The sequence below is a fragment of the Chrysoperla carnea genome, chromosome 2, assembly GCF_905475395.1.
Source record: "Chrysoperla carnea chromosome 2, inChrCarn1.1, whole genome shotgun sequence".
Classification (NCBI taxonomy): domain Eukaryota; kingdom Metazoa; phylum Arthropoda; class Insecta; order Neuroptera; family Chrysopidae; genus Chrysoperla; species Chrysoperla carnea.
In genome coordinates this window covers 35,601,849-35,617,677 of record NC_058338.1, presented here as the reverse complement: position 1 = coordinate 35,617,677, position 15,829 = coordinate 35,601,849, and the positions used below count along the sequence as shown (strand labels likewise).

The 15,829-nt window shown below is 30.6% G+C and overlaps 1 protein-coding gene across 1 annotated transcript; it reads right to left on the bottom strand.

The window, feature by feature from the left end:
• Positions 1–775: 775 nt before the first annotated feature.
• Positions 776–13,441, bottom strand: LOC123292650 (endothelin-converting enzyme homolog). Its single transcript, XM_044873363.1, has 13 exons — positions 13,435–13,441; positions 11,179–11,260; positions 9,562–9,659; positions 8,809–9,117; positions 7,976–8,237; positions 7,289–7,511; positions 4,978–5,381; positions 4,161–4,434; positions 3,131–3,290; positions 2,649–2,697; positions 1,909–2,107; positions 1,582–1,746; positions 776–955 (listed from the first exon to the last, which is right to left on the bottom strand). Exons 1-13 carry the CDS (start codon positions 13,439–13,441, stop codon positions 776–778), a joined length of 2,412 nt encoding a protein of 803 aa, XP_044729298.1.
• Between the last annotated feature and the right edge of the window lie 2,388 nt (positions 13,442–15,829).

Below are 15,829 nucleotides of genomic sequence, written 5' to 3'. Positions count from 1 at the left end.
GGTAAGTTTAGTAATAAAGAAAAAGGAGTTTTTAACCGTGGTTCGAGTGTCGAATTTATGAAAATCGAGATTTCGATTTCCGTTTTTCATTTTGCCTGCCGTGTATGATAAAAGAAAGTCATTGACAACATAATTTTTAATAACAAATCGCAGAAATTTTTATGCTCTCAAAAACGTTGAAAAACCCAAAAATTGCACTTTATGTTCCAACGCTTTTGACAGTTGCAAAGTTCCTGTCTCATTATGAGGGCAATAGCTTTCTTTTAATATAAACGACAGACATACAAAAATTCTAGAAATAAAAATAATCGAAACATAAAAATGGAAAAACTCGATTTTCTAAACTAACCTTCATAAATCCTACAAACTATAGATAAAAATAATCAGTGAAATGGGCTCAAGGTCTATTTATTAGTTGAACTAGCAAAATAATATTAACTTATATTTCTATTAGCAAGTTTTCATTTTTCTTTAATCGTTTGTGTTTAACTTTATGTGTGTCTAACTTTAAATTTTTTTAATTGATCAATAAAATCTAGATTTACATATAAGACCACAGTACGTATACTATTAGTGATAGTTGTATCATCAGTGTGGGAATTTCAGGATTTAAATTAAATTACATGGATGTTTAACTTGTATATATTTTTGATTCTTAAAAATATTATGTACAATTTCAACTCTAAAACTGAGAGGCACACACGTGATTTATATCTATAAATTACCTATACAAATTTTTATTTTCTTGTGCTTATTTTTCATTAGGTATGACATTTTACCATAAGCTACAGCGTTTTTCGATTGGATTCAATGGTGAACCTTTCGGACATTTAAACGAACTTGCAAATTCTTTCATATTACTAACGGCACCATGTAAACGTATTCTACCTGGACAATGTGAATCACTATCCAAATTTAGTTTATAATATTCTGGAGTTCCTACTTCACACCAAAGCTGAAAATTAATTTAATCGATTAAAATGGATATCCGAATATTTTATTGAAAGTGCTTAGAGTGGAAGTTAAGCCTAAAAATTGTTGTTGCTCGGTTATTTACCAACCGATATTAGAAATCGGTGCAAAATGTAAGGTCTTCGCTGTAATAGTGAATTTTCTAAGTGCATTTCTAATTTTCACGTCAAACTTTTATATCATGCATATATGTAATATTCACGGTATACTAAGTTTAGTCCCAAGTTTGTAACGCTTAAAAATATTGATGCTACGCACAAAATTTTGGTATGGGTGTTCATAAAATCCATTTTCGGTTGTCTGTCTGTCCGTCTGTCAAAACGATAACTCAAAAACGAAAAAAGATATCAAGTTGAAATCTTTACAGCGTACTCAGGACGTAAAAAGTGAGGTCGAGTTCATAAATGAGCAACATAGGTCAATTGGGTCTTGGGTCCGTAGGACCCATCTTGTAAACCATTAGAGATAGAACAAAAGCCTAAGTACATTATTCGTCTTTGGGTAAAAAAAGATTTAAATAAAGCGCTGTTTATTTCGGACACTCTTAATGGTAAATCCTATATCATCTGTGATTTCTGTATAATTATTTCCAATAATAAAAATATTTACATTTCCATAAGCAATAAATAGTAGCTGTAAGTGTGAAAATTCTTCAAATCCAGGCAACATTGGTTCAATTCCATTTCGTTGTTGATATAATTTATAAGCTTGTATTGTTTCAGCCAATCCACCATTATCTGCTATATTTTCACCTAAAGTTTGTTTCCCATTTATCTATAATTTAAAACCAAACTAATCGTAATTTCTTAATAAAATTAAATAACTGAGTATCTTGGCCACTGTTTGAAATATTTTTACTGATGAGGGAGGGTCTTTAAGGGTCTTTATTATAGCCACCTGGAATACCTTTAATTAAAAATAAAAATTTATATTTACATGTTTATTGATTTCAGGTACAATATAACTGTTGTATTGATTAACAAAACATTGTGTTCGATTTATATATTCTTCGGCTGTTTCATCTGTCCACCAATTAAATAGATTACCATGTTTATCAAATTGTCGTCCATTATCATCAAAACCATGTGTTAATTCATGTCCTAATATTGAACCAATTGCTCCATAGTTTAAAGCTCTAAAAGTCATTTTAAAATATTAATTTTTATATTAATATACATGGTGACTTATTTTAATCTCCCCAGATAAATTTTTCTCCAACAAATGGCCAGGCAAAACTTAAGCTTTATTTGGTGGGAGTCCCCCTTGAAATCGTTGAAAATTTAACTCATATGTTTGTAAATGATAATAGGTCTGAGAGGTATAAATTATTTATAAAATAACAAAAAACTTTTGTTGGAAACATTCTTTCGTAAACCTAATAAATTCAATAAAAATCGAGTGCAAAAATCTCTCTAAAATTCCTTGTTGGCTTTTTTATATTAAAGCCCAAGTTAAAAAAAAACTAGAAATTAAAAAAAACTTTTCTTTATTATTATTATTATTTTTTTTTTCATTTTATGTTTCCAACAAAACATGAGTTGAAAACTAAAGACCCTGTAAGGTTTGTCCAAATCAAAGCTGGGAGTATTAAAATGGGATATTCTATAGATTGGAAATGAAAACGATTTCTAAAAAAAAAGTGCAATAATAATATAGTGTTTATATTTTCCACTTACTCTAATCCCAAATTATAAAACGGATATTGTAAAATTGCCATTGGTACCGCTGCGTTAACAAATAATTTTTTACTTTAATAATATGTAAGAAAAATTGAAAATTTTATTTTAAACAAATACAAGGAAACGAAAAAAAAAATTACAAAGTAGGCGGGACTCGAACCCGGGTTTTCTATATATCCGGTCTAGGGCATAGCAAATTCCGCCCTTCCTGTCCTATGTGAGTGACTCAAATGATATGTAACCTGTTAGTGCCTTGATTCTATTGTGCGTTTTAATTTTATTGTTTATCAGGCCAAAATGTATACCTCTAAATGATCATATCCTAAAATAATGATAGCGTGGGTAAGGGTAAGCGATATGTCCTTCTGAGGGTAATTAATGTCTTAAATTGCTCTTGATATAAAGCTTTTCATTACAATAATTTATTTTTGTTTTGACCTAAAGTATTTCATTTGAATAATTTTTGTTTGTTAACTTACTGATTGTGTTCATTTGAAAAGCATGGAAAGCATTCACTTCAGTAGGTATTGTTGCCCACGTAATGGCGTTCGGTTTATGTAATCTTCGTAACATATACATACTTGTTAGTTGTAAAATACCAATCATGTTATTCAAGTGTTGTGTTGAATTTATTACAAACTGTAGAATTACAATTAAAATGTAAAGATGTGATAGAAATTAATACTAGTGTTATATATATTTATCTTCGGGTACATTTTCTGGGAGATACGTGAGACTTTTGCATAGTGTGGCCTAACTATTAGGCTTTAGGTCATATTCAAATGGCCTAAATTGGTACCACTGGTATCAAGCAGTGACGCATTAACAAATGTTGTTGCTTTAATTTACAACTGTAGGCGGATTTTTTGAGGAGGCCCCGCTTAAACAGCCATTTGTTTAAACTTTTTAAATCTACCTGGAGCCACCAATCGGAGTCCTTTGATCAAACATATGCCTACTTCGTACCAACTGTCCTTCTATTTGCCCATTATCTTTTTTTAAGTCCTCGTAAATGTATCTAGGGCACCACACGGGAGCCCTTTGACAATTTTTTATAGGTGGAGGTTCCTAGGCGATCACCTAGGTTGTCTGGTATCAAAAATATTAAAATGTAATGTGTAATTTTTGAAATGAATTGAATTTTCGTAACTTTTGTGTCCGGATTGCTTAGGAAATTTAAAACCGAAATCATTTTTTGTGAATATGCAAATATTTTGGTTTTCATCAAACCAATTTATCAATATTTTACATATTGACAATCCATCAATATTTTTACAACAAGATCAATAATATTGATACTATATAATTATTGACAATATAGATTGACGTGTGTACGCCTCTTTAGACATTAATGTGACTTTGATTTGTATCAATTTCTAAAAAATCAGCGAAAGAGTAAGTATAATTAATTATATACTGAATCATCGGTAATTATCAGGAAATTTTGAAAGTTGATTATTATGCCCACCCTGAATGTTCATGGTTCGAGACTAGATTTACTTAACTTACGCCTTCATAATAGTAACTTAATCCTTTACTATCCAATATCCATTCTGGAAATCCGATTAAACTGCGCATATTTTCACATTTTTCAATTGTTGCCATTTTTGTTTTTCGGTCCATCCAATTATTTTTATGTATTAATTTTTTAAAGGCACTTTTTATATCATTAAACATTGCTTGTACTTTTGGTTTTGTATCTGTTAAAAATGATTCATTTGCTATTGAATAACTAGCAGCCATACCCATTAAGGAATCAACCACGTTCGTGCAGTGAAATGATCTGAGAATTTAAAAAATAAAAATAATCATCTAATGTTTGATCAGTAGTAGATCATAGTAGATTGATAGAATAAATTATTTAATAAGAGGGATATTCTGTTAAATGTACAGCATGCCTTTACAGCTAATTGACTAAAATATACCCGAGCATAGAAAGTCTGCTTGGTGTCGGAGTCTAATGGAGGCATGTGAATAATAGAATTTCGACAGTTTTAGCGGCATTAGAGAACGCGCATAGTTTCTTTACTGGGATTTTTTCCTATAACCGGGTGGGTATCGGATTTCTTCGATTTTAAACATTCTACAGCTGATTCCGGATGCTATTTCTTAAATTTTTTTTATAATTAAATCTAAAGGCTATTCATAAAAACGGACCACTCAATAACTGCAAATGTACTCTCAAGGAATTAAAAAAAATGCAAACTTGAACGGTGGCAGATTTAGGCTTGATGCCGCCCTATAGGCACGATTTGTTATGCTACCCTTCTTGCTTTGTGAGGGAGTGATTATCTTAGAATTTCATCTGCGCCATTAGGTTGCTTACCTTAAACGTGTTTCTTCTAGATTGGTGTATAAAATATACAACTTTTGTTTTAATTCACGTATTTCACTCGTCGTGTGTATAAGCATATTTTCAATTGCTGCCCACCATGTAAATAATTCTAATACGATATGTGGTAATTTTGATAGATATTCAGCAATTAATTGTAAGTATTCAAGATCAGCTGAATTAACTAATAATTGGTCGGTAGTGTTTAAATTTAATTCTACGCCTGTATCATTAAACAAAAGCGTTAAATATGTACGCCAAATTTCTGTTGGTATAGCATTGTTTTGTATGAGGTAGTTATCAGTTAAATTTTGTAATTCATCAACAGTGATATCAATCAAATCAAAATCATCTTCACTTGTTTCATTTCGGACAGTGGCATTACCTTCGTTAATTATCTAAAACAATTCAATTTAATTCACATAAAAATGTTGGTATAAATTATGAAATTATATTTTACTGGAGACATTTTTTTATAAACGTAACATAAGCAAGTGGAAAAATCTCTTTCTATTTTCACACTTGAAGCAGCTAAGCGTTGCATTTTACTCAATTTATTGTGAGGGTTAATTAAAAAAAATGGAAAATTGGATATGGGATGCATTGTTTTCGGTTAATTAAATATGATATACCTACACTCAAAATATGAACATGAATTATCAAAAAAATTAACATGATTTAAGATAATATCATCTAGATCTTATACAGCTCATTATGCACTTTCATCTATTATGCACTTCGAAATTATGCACTTTCATCTATTCAAACAAGTGAAAACAAACAATTGACTGAGTTAATTGTTGAAATACCATGTATAGACAGTGATGAAGCAGTCGTTTGTTTTTTGACGTCACGTTAATAAAAAAAGATATCCACTTTTAAATAGCTACACACACACTGATATTCCCATATTAATGTATACTATAAAATTTACACCTAATAAGCGCCCTCGTGGGTAAACAGAGATGTTTACAAAAAAATGTTTCAAACAAAAGTTGTTTAATTTTTGATAAGGAACATTTTTTACATTTAAACTTTTGCTCTATCTACAAGATGGGTCCTACGGACCCAAGACCCAATTGACCAAATTGCTCATTGACGAACTTGACCTCAGTTTTTAGGTCCTGAGTACGCTATAAAAATTTCAACTTGATATCTCTTTTCGTTTTTGAGTTATCGTGTCCACAGACGGACGGACGGACGGACGGACAACCGGAAATGGACTAATTAGGTGATTTTATGAACACCTATACCAAATTTTTTTTCGTAGCATGAATATTTTTAGACGTTACAAACTTTGGACTAAAATTAATATACTCAAATTAATATCATATATACATGGTATAAAAATATTATCATTCAAAGTTAATATCTAGGTTGAAAGGGTGGGAACAAATTCTATGGTAAGAACTTTCCAGGCGAAATTTTCAGTTTTCGAATAAATGCCAGTAAACCCGATTCCTGGTAGAGATCAGTTTACATGCAATATTTTTTACAATCGGAGTTAACGTTTTAAGATCATAAAATAAATAAAAAATTTGTTTCCTCCTTTCAATCTTCAGGAAAGTAGTAGGGGTGATCATAAATTTTGAGTTATAAAAAGTTGAAAGTGCACACTTTCGAATGAGGTGTATATAGAATCAATCTTCTATATACACCTCATTCAACATCTCTGTTTACCCACGAGGGCGCTTATTAGGTGTAAATTTTATAGTATACATTAATATGGGAATATCAGTGTGTGTGTAGCTATTTAAAAGATAGGGTCATTTTCCGCTAAGATACCGGTATTTGTATCACGTTAATTTTGTTGATAATTCTATATCTGGACAAAATTTTATACTGATGAATGTATAACTAAGCCTGTGCCTGATGAAAGTAACCGTGGGATAACAGACAATTTGATAATTTTAACCGCCAGGTATCAAGTCTTCGAAAGTCTCGGAGCTTGATTAAAAAAAAACAGAGAAAAATTGAAGGAATTTGATAAGTGTTATTCTCAAAATCATCCCAACTTAAATAAAACTATAAAATCAAAATTTGTGTAGTTAGTTCGAGATTCGGTTGTAATTTCACAAACTTGAGTCTTCTGATTTGCCTCAAATTGATACTGGGTAATCTACTATGCACCACAAACTAGGAGGGGCGAAAAGAGTTTTTTTTAGAGAGGGATTGAATGAAGGATGAATCAGAATATATTGAGGACGTGGACTGCGTGTTCGATGTGCTTTCTTGGGTAGGTAATTTATGTGAGAAGATATCAGCTTGTGAAATATTTAACCCAAATTAAAGAAAAAAATCTTACCTTATAAAGTCCTTTCGATACGTTTCTACATACACTCACAGCTTTCACAACACTTTCATCAAAATTTGAAGGCACTTCAGTAATATTCGAGTTTAAAATAATAGTTCGCATCACAGTTTGTAAATATACTACATATGCTGCAGTAATCGGATTATTATCATCTTTATCATCATCATCATCTTTACCTAAATCATTGCTTTCATCATCGTTATCGTTATCATCGCTACCAATATCATGACCAACATATTCACCATCATCGTCATAGGATTTATCAGATGCTTTATTGAATAAAATTTTGTTAAATCGTTCATCCATTTTTTTATCTATTAACCTAAACAGTTACCAATATTTTTGTTTAATTAATCAAATAATAATTAGAAATAATTTATTTGAATGAAAGACAGTAATTCGAAAATTTTCTATAATAGAAATTTTTAGTTTGACTTTCTTAGTTTTCATATTGTGCACTGGAGTTACTGCGGAAAACTGTGCTGTCGAGTTCAAATTCGAAAAATGGCTAGGAATCGTTCAATGGCTAATGGAAAGGACGATGGATATGGACGAGGGTGTGACATACTGGATTGCATATTACACTTAATGGAAAATCGAAAGGTGAACTGAATAAATCTTTGAAAACTGTGTTATAGCTAAAAGATATTTAAAAAATTTCTGATAAGTTAGAATTACCTAGGAAATGGATCAACTATATATGGAAATCCCATTGTCATACGATTCACAGAACGATTTCTTGGATCGGGAATGATGGAAAATCCAAGAAATATATCTTTCCTAATTTTACGCTTTACATTTACTACAATTTCAATCCAATTAAAATGAAAATTTTCCAAATTCTTTTCACTTGATATATTGAAAAAATGGGGGATTCGTGGTAGGCCTATTGATTCCACAAAATTATAAATTGGTTCAAACTTCAAAGCATCCATTGCATCTGTAAAATAAATAGAAATGATTATTTAAATTTTTTTACATTTGAAAATTGAGGCTTTAGAATGAAAAAATCTGTAATTACTCTTCAGAACTTTATAAAAGATGTTCAAAGATGCTTTGAAAAGCTCAAAAATTTATTTGTCTTTATTTTCAGATTTGAAAATAACCTGTTACTAACTCAAAAACGGTTGACTGTTTCTGTGGAGGATGTACAAAAATTGGACCAAAAGGATTTCTGGCTTCTGAATTCTGAACTTCCGGAATGTTATTAATCTATGAGCTTTTCTAAACAAGAATCAATAAACAAAATGCGGTCCTCGATTTTTTGTACACTCAACTTTTGTATTTCGAAGCTTTTAATTTAAACTTTGTTAATATTTCACAATTTCCAAAATTATTCCTCACATATTTACGTGACAAACCCACCGAATAATCTTAAGTGTGTGAAATAATTGTATTATTGTAGGGTGTGAATGTGATATAATTCGAAAACCTCTGATTTCCGAACTAATCTTTGTATAATTCTGGCCACATGTTAATGAAACTATTGGTGTTATAAAGTAAAAACTTACCAGTATCCATACAAGATTTATATAAATCTCTAGCTTGTTGAACCGGCAAAGGCTCTTCTTTGGAATTATTACGTTGTAAAAATGATCGTAGTTGACGATATATGTGGATTTGTCGATCAGAAAACCAATCATATCCCAATCGAGAATCTGGTTTTGGATGTTCATCGCCCCAGTGTCCACATGTGAATTGATAAAAATCCTCACAGGGATTTGCTGTTCTGTCCATAGACATTGCTAAATTTGCTGCAGACCGTATACATTCAATACTTTCACATATTGCCTTTGGCCGGTGACGTATTGATTTTGCATCTACATCAGAACATTTTACCAAAATTAGTCGAAAATATTAAACTTTTTAAAGGTTTACGGTCTGTGGGTGTAAGACTGCTGTTTTGGTTTTCCATCTTAAAAATAACTAAAACTAATGCCGAAAATTGAACTTCGAATATCATAAAGGAAAATGTTTTTCATGTAAAATTTATATATAAACGATAAACTTTCTACCTTTCTGTTTTCGCAATCATTGTGCCAAAAAATATTTAGTTTTTTTTTTTTTTTTTTTTACCTATGTAAGCGTAGGTTATTACTGTCATCAATGCTTTTTAGCATTTGCAAAATAACCAGAAAAAGTTTCTGGAGTTATTTTGTCTGCAACAGCACCACTAAGTATGATCTGTATTAATGTATTACATAGCAGCCAGCAAGCCGTACACCCGCGATTGTTATTATGATTCTTATGGATTTTATACTTACATATTACGGATAAAGTAATTACAGCTATAAATAAAAGTATAATTAAAACTACTAAACATATTACTAATTTCAATCCATATACACGCTTTTTCTTGAATCTGAAATGACAAAAAAAGTGTTGTTAGATTTTAATAGAGACTAAAAAGTATTGCTGAAATCTTTATCAAAATTAATTATTAATGCTGCTGAGGTGTTGCAAAATTGAAACATCATAACTTAAAATTTTGAGAAATTGTTCTCAACACATGTTAAGAAGTCACAATTATATTTTTAAACAGATGATTAGGTCTGAAAACTATGCAAGTGTTGCTATTAGCAAGATCGTTGCAGCTATTATGGAAGACTAGTAACGAGGCAAGCAAACTGAACGCTTGGGAGTGCCAAGTACGCCATGAATAATGCAGGCGATGTTACATAGAAGGGAAGAGAAGGAATAATGGCTTAGATTAGTTCTGTCAAATCCCAACTTATTTTATGAGATGAGTGTCCCAATTGTGGGCTAGCGTTTCTTTGACAATCTCGTCGATAAGCTTTTGCTGATCCTAAAAAGCTCAAAACGGTTCATGGATAAGTGGTTCAATAGAATGGATCAGATCTCTTATCTTGGGTATCTACACTGTAAGCAGATCCCCTTCTCCAATTAGCATGAAGAAGATTTAGTTTTATTAAGGTGTAGATGAATGTCACACATAGAAGAAGGTTGCGAAAGAACAGTAAAGGAAACTTGTGTCTTTAAGAACAAAGATTCTCTTTTACATTGTGTATACGGACGGATCATTTTAATCTATAATGGCTAATAGCTCGTTTTGTAGCAAACCAATCAATAAATAAGTTAAACAAAAGTTGCAGAGTTTGATGGGGGACATCATGTTCTGACATCAAATTGGACCTAGTTCTTCGGGTTGCTTTAATAGCCAATTTAGATTTTAAACGGTAAGAGATATAATAACACTTTAAATTAGTGTCTTTGATTTGATCTTTATAAAAAAACTATCAATTTTTGTTTAAAACATTTTTAAAGAATTTTACGATTTAATACGATTTAAAAATATGCAATTATTGCATTTTTCGAAAGAAAATAATCATAAAGTTCATCGATAAATTTAGGTCAAAGTCATGGACACCGGCGAATGTCCTCTATTGCCCTTGACAACTTTTTATTAAAGCATTTTTCCGTAGTTAGTTTGTTTCCTTTCGATTAAAAGAAAGTAATTCGAGAGGTTATTCGGCAAATATTGTGCTCCATTACTCGCTTCAAAGCTTAGACTATAGTGCAAACTTTGAGACTTCACACATAGTATTAGTTAAAAGAGTGCCAATATTTTTTCAATAAACGTTTAATTGATAATAAAACGTTTTAATGCCGTATATTCTCAAATAAAATAAACTTGATTAAATTTTTATAACATGTGTGCAATCAAAACGTACTGTATTGGGTGATGAGCGTATGTATCATATTGTAATCTCTCAGACTAAAAAATTTATTTCTTTGAATATTTAAAAATTTATATTTTATATTGAACTTTGGATGGTTGTTCTATCAATTTTCATTGCTTTGTTGTACCGACATGGAATAAAATAGAAAAGTATCTTTGAATAAAATATGTGAATACTTACACTGTCGACCTTGATCGAATTGGTACCAGATGTTCACGACTTCCAACTGGTATATTTTGTAGAATATCACTCGAACCAGCGGCTATAGAATTGAAAATGTCAATCAAAGTATTTCAACCAAAAGAAAATCAGATTAACTAATTGAATTATATATGCAGGTGTATTATGTATTTACACTATTTCAGGGGTGAAATAAACTAAGTCTATAAGTTCAAACAATTTTCTATAAAATATTTTTCTTTGAGCTTCCTGGATGTTTAGTAATTTTGTATCGTGTATTATTACAAACTTTCGACTCAATAAGTCTGCCCATCAAATTTTTTGAAATAATTTTATTTTGTGTAAAAAAAATCAGTGAGTCGCAGAAAAAAAAACCTAAAGCAATTAAAGTTCGAAAGTCAGATTTGAATGCGATTTTCGGTATTCGATTCGTTAGGGCGTCAGGAAACTTTGAGACTTAAATTGATTTATTGCAATTTGCATAAATAATATGCATTTTATAATTGCATTTTAAATTAACCGTAAATACCTATACTAAATTCACAATTCGGTTAATATATTGATGAAAATGATTCCAAACTTGTTTCGGGAGTTTTTGGGGTCACTGAACACAAATATCACATCAGGATTGGTATTCGAGGCACCTGGTGCCCAGAATAAACGGTATCCCAGTTGTCTTTTGGAGTTTTCGAGAAACTCGTTATATAATCGGTCCAAACTCGTTACTCGGGTTTTTTGGGTCGCTGAATACCATAAAGGTACCTTGTAGAAAATTCTGTCACAATATTCGTGTTCAGCGACCCAACAAACCATCAAGTAACAAGTTTAAATTTATTTTCATCACTGCTAACCGAATTGTGAAATTAGTATAGGTATTTACAGGTAATTTAAAATGCAATTATAAAATGCATATTATTTATGCTAATTGCATATTTTTAATTTATTATAAATCAATCTAGGTCATCAAATTTCCTGACGCTCTAACGAATCGAATGCCGAAAACCGCATTTAAATCCGACTTACTGTTCAAATTTTTCGAACTTCACTGCTTCGTTTCTGCGACTAAGTGCTTAATTTGTTCACTCCTGTGCTTTTATAAAATATATTGACTTTTAAATACATTATTTTTTATGAACACGGAAAAATACCACTCCCTTAATAAAATAAAATATAGAACTTCATAACGAATTATTAAATGTCATTACAAAGGGCAAATAATTCGATTTTATATTCAACAACACATAGCTTACGTTCTATTTTTACTTTATTTTAAGTAAGTAGTTTTAAAGGTTAAAAATATCTAGTTGCAGCAACCTATGACTAATAGTCTCGTCAACAGTTCGTATGTACGAGAAAAAAAAACCTATCATATCAGAATTTTTCTTTCGATTTTCTAGAACTAAATAAATCATTTATTTATTTTAAAGTAGGTGTTTGTAAATTGATAATTTTGATTAGGTGCTCGAAGTGGAAATGGCAGACGACAACTATTATGCTAGGGAATAACGAGCTATCTGATACTAGCTGATAATTAAGGGGCTAGATAGTTGTGATTACATACAATATGTTATACCTACTCACAAGCTAGTCAATTATGTTTTTTAAAGATTTTAGCAATCATCTAGTTTACGAGTTTAATTAAGTATGTTTACTAGATTATTAGTAATTACCCAGGGAGTAACGAGTTAACTAGATAATTAGTAATTATAATCGGCAGGGAGTAACGAGTTAAATAATAATATTTCAACTATACAGCCTCATCAACACTCTCGCAAATCTGGTTACTAGTTACTTAGCAGTAATTTACTGGCTCAATAGCAAATATTATCCCCACTTCACACTCTCACGAAGAGTCTCCGCCGAGTACAATCGCGTCTTACTTCGCAAATATCGCAAATATAACTAATTTCTTGAAATATTCAACTGAGAAGATTATTTCAAGGTTTTTATTGCACTTTTAAAGACCCAGTCAGCGATATACAATACGCTGTTGCTTCTTTTGAGTATATCTCGCGAAATCTTGGCGAGTTTACCAGCAGCAATGTTGCCATATGATAGCTGGTAAACTCGACCAGATTTCGCGAGATATACAACAAAAAACCAACACCGTGGGGAGGTTTTACTCTGGTGCTATGTTAAACTTTTTTTTTATTTTTGGCAAATGGCAAATGCTTGGGTGGTTTATATCCTAATTGGCCCTCTGGTTAGGTCGATACTTGATAAAAAAGAAAAAATCCTAACATTTGTAAAAATTACCTGACATTCTGCGTCCATTATAAAAATGAATATTTAGGTGAATAAAAACCATTTGCAGTAGTGAATACGAATCATTTTTTCATATTTCAATTTTAATATTAAAAAGAATTTTTAACTTGTTTTTGTAACAAAAGTCACTGAAATGATATACATTATAATACAGCAGGGTAAAACAGCATATGTTCGTAATTATATGTCTACATTGCATGTTTATCTTTCTTAAAACTGGTACCATATTTTTTATACTGGGTGGCTCTAAAATTTGGGACAATGCTCATCCACTTATAGTATAGGTACCTAAAAATCAGTCGCCTTAGCTAAACATACCTTTAAAAACTTTCTATTTTCGGGACTTAGTTTGCCATAAATGTGAAATTTTGTTGTGAAATTGTTTTTATAAAAACATTTGAAAACGTGATATTCTTAAAACTTGGTACGGTACAATTTTATAAGGGAAAAAATCATTGGCGTATAATGTGGTGGATTTTGATGGTGAAAGACATTTAGTTAAAGTTAAGTTATGTATGTAATCTAAAAGAGTACTGTTATTGTTTAAAGTTAAGTTATGTATGTAATGTAAGAGAGTACTGTTATTGTCTTTTTAGGTCACTGACTGGCCGCCACCACAGGGTAAATGTAAGGGTCAAAAAAGCCGCAGATTCGTGTTAATTCGACCTCATTAAAGGCATGAACATCCCGTGGATTACAGGAGAAGACCACGCGAGATAAAATTTCTAATCCGTGATTCTAACTGTATATCCACGGATATCCGTGCCTGACAAAAATCTAGGATCGTGGGTCAGATAAATAATTTTTTTTCCCGGAACATATTCCTGGATCAGTTTTTGTGTTAAAATTGCTTTCTTACTAGCTTGGTTAAAAAACCATGTAGAAATTTGGTAGCTTTTAGTGCCCCTAGTACTTTAATTCAATAAATTAATATTGATCATGCTTTTGATTCTAATTTCCGGCTTCCAACGGAAAAATATTATTAGTACTAGATAATTTTTGCTAAGCCAAGTTATTTTGAGCTATTCTATACGTGGTACAGCGTTGTCTTAATTTTTTAGAGACATATTGTGTAAATATAATAAAATTATCACGAAAAGCTTAAAAATAAAATTGAAAAAAAAGAAGCATTTACTATATGTTGCGTGTAATGCTGTGAAAACTTGTAGGTGGAAAATGTGTAGACCAGTCTGTGTTTACTTGAGGATTTAATTCAGAATTTGCTGCGCTTAAGATACAGATAATGTTGAAATTTTCGAAAGAAAATTTGTATTTTTCTACTTTCAACTTAGAAAACCAAATAAATACCTTCATTTCATTCAAATATAATATACATGATATTTAATGCTTTGAAACAGTAAAATAATGGCAAGAACAAATTTTAAAGGAAAAATTTATAATTAAAACTATCTTTTCTTTGCCTCCATCATTGATTTCTTTGACTCTATTGATAGCGAAACTACATTTTTCAAAGAAAAGTTTACTGTAGAAGGTAAACCTTCTCATGCAAAACTTTTTTTATTAAGTTTAAAGGTTTAAATAGACAAAATATTTTTAAGTTCTGGAAGAAGGCTTAAGTGCAGAAAGAAACCTTGTCGATTCAAAAACATTATAAAGATTCTTCTCGTAGACTCTAAATAAATTAAAAAAATATTTTAGCTAAGATAGAAAAATTATAATATTTGCGCCAAAACAATCCTACCTTTAGAACACATAAATAAAGTCACAAAAGCTTATGACTCTTAAAGAAAATCGTAAAAATGAAATGAAATGTGAAAAAAAAAGTGAAAGCTATATATGAAATGTAAAAGAAAACGAGTAAAATGGATTGGTTTCACAAAACTTAGTAGGTAGGATAAATTATTAAAAAATATTTTGCTAGAAAAATTACTTTGTACACCCTTTAAAATTAAATCAATTTTTAACAGGATTAAATTGCAATCTTAATGTTATCGACTATCAAATATTGATTTTTAAAATAATTGATATAATACTATTACAAGTTCAAAATTTTCTCTTATATCGTTTTTACCTATATTTTCCCTATACAAAAGTGAAAGATAATTTTTCGTAATAGTTAAGAACCAGTCTAATTTAAGCAGCTCGCAGGAAAAAACCATTAAAAAGTTACTATTGGAACAGACATTTATTTTATAACTCTAAACTTTTTGATCCGATAGTCTTTGAATCAAAAATACCAACTAGTCTTTTGAGATTCTTGGACGATTTTATGGTATTTATAAATCTAGCAGACCTAAAGACGTTCATGTGACACGGTGTTTCCCTATGTGCGTTCATAGGGAAATAGTACCTATGTAAATCAATACATAGTATAAAAGAAAATCACTTCCCGCTGTCTGATCCTTCCCGCTGTTTTAACTTTAAT

What these genes read in the sequence shown, in the direction of transcription:
- LOC123292650 (XM_044873363.1), bottom strand. An exon ending in CTAGAAGAAACACGTTTAAG is followed by an intron (nt 4,435 to 4,977) that starts GTAAGCAACCTA and finishes TTAAATTCTCAG; the next exon opens with ATCATTTCACTGCACGAACG. An exon ending in TATTTATTGCTTATGGAAAT is followed by an intron (nt 956 to 1,581) that starts GTAAATATTTTT and finishes ATTAATTTTCAG; the next exon opens with CTTTGGTGTGAAGTAGGAAC.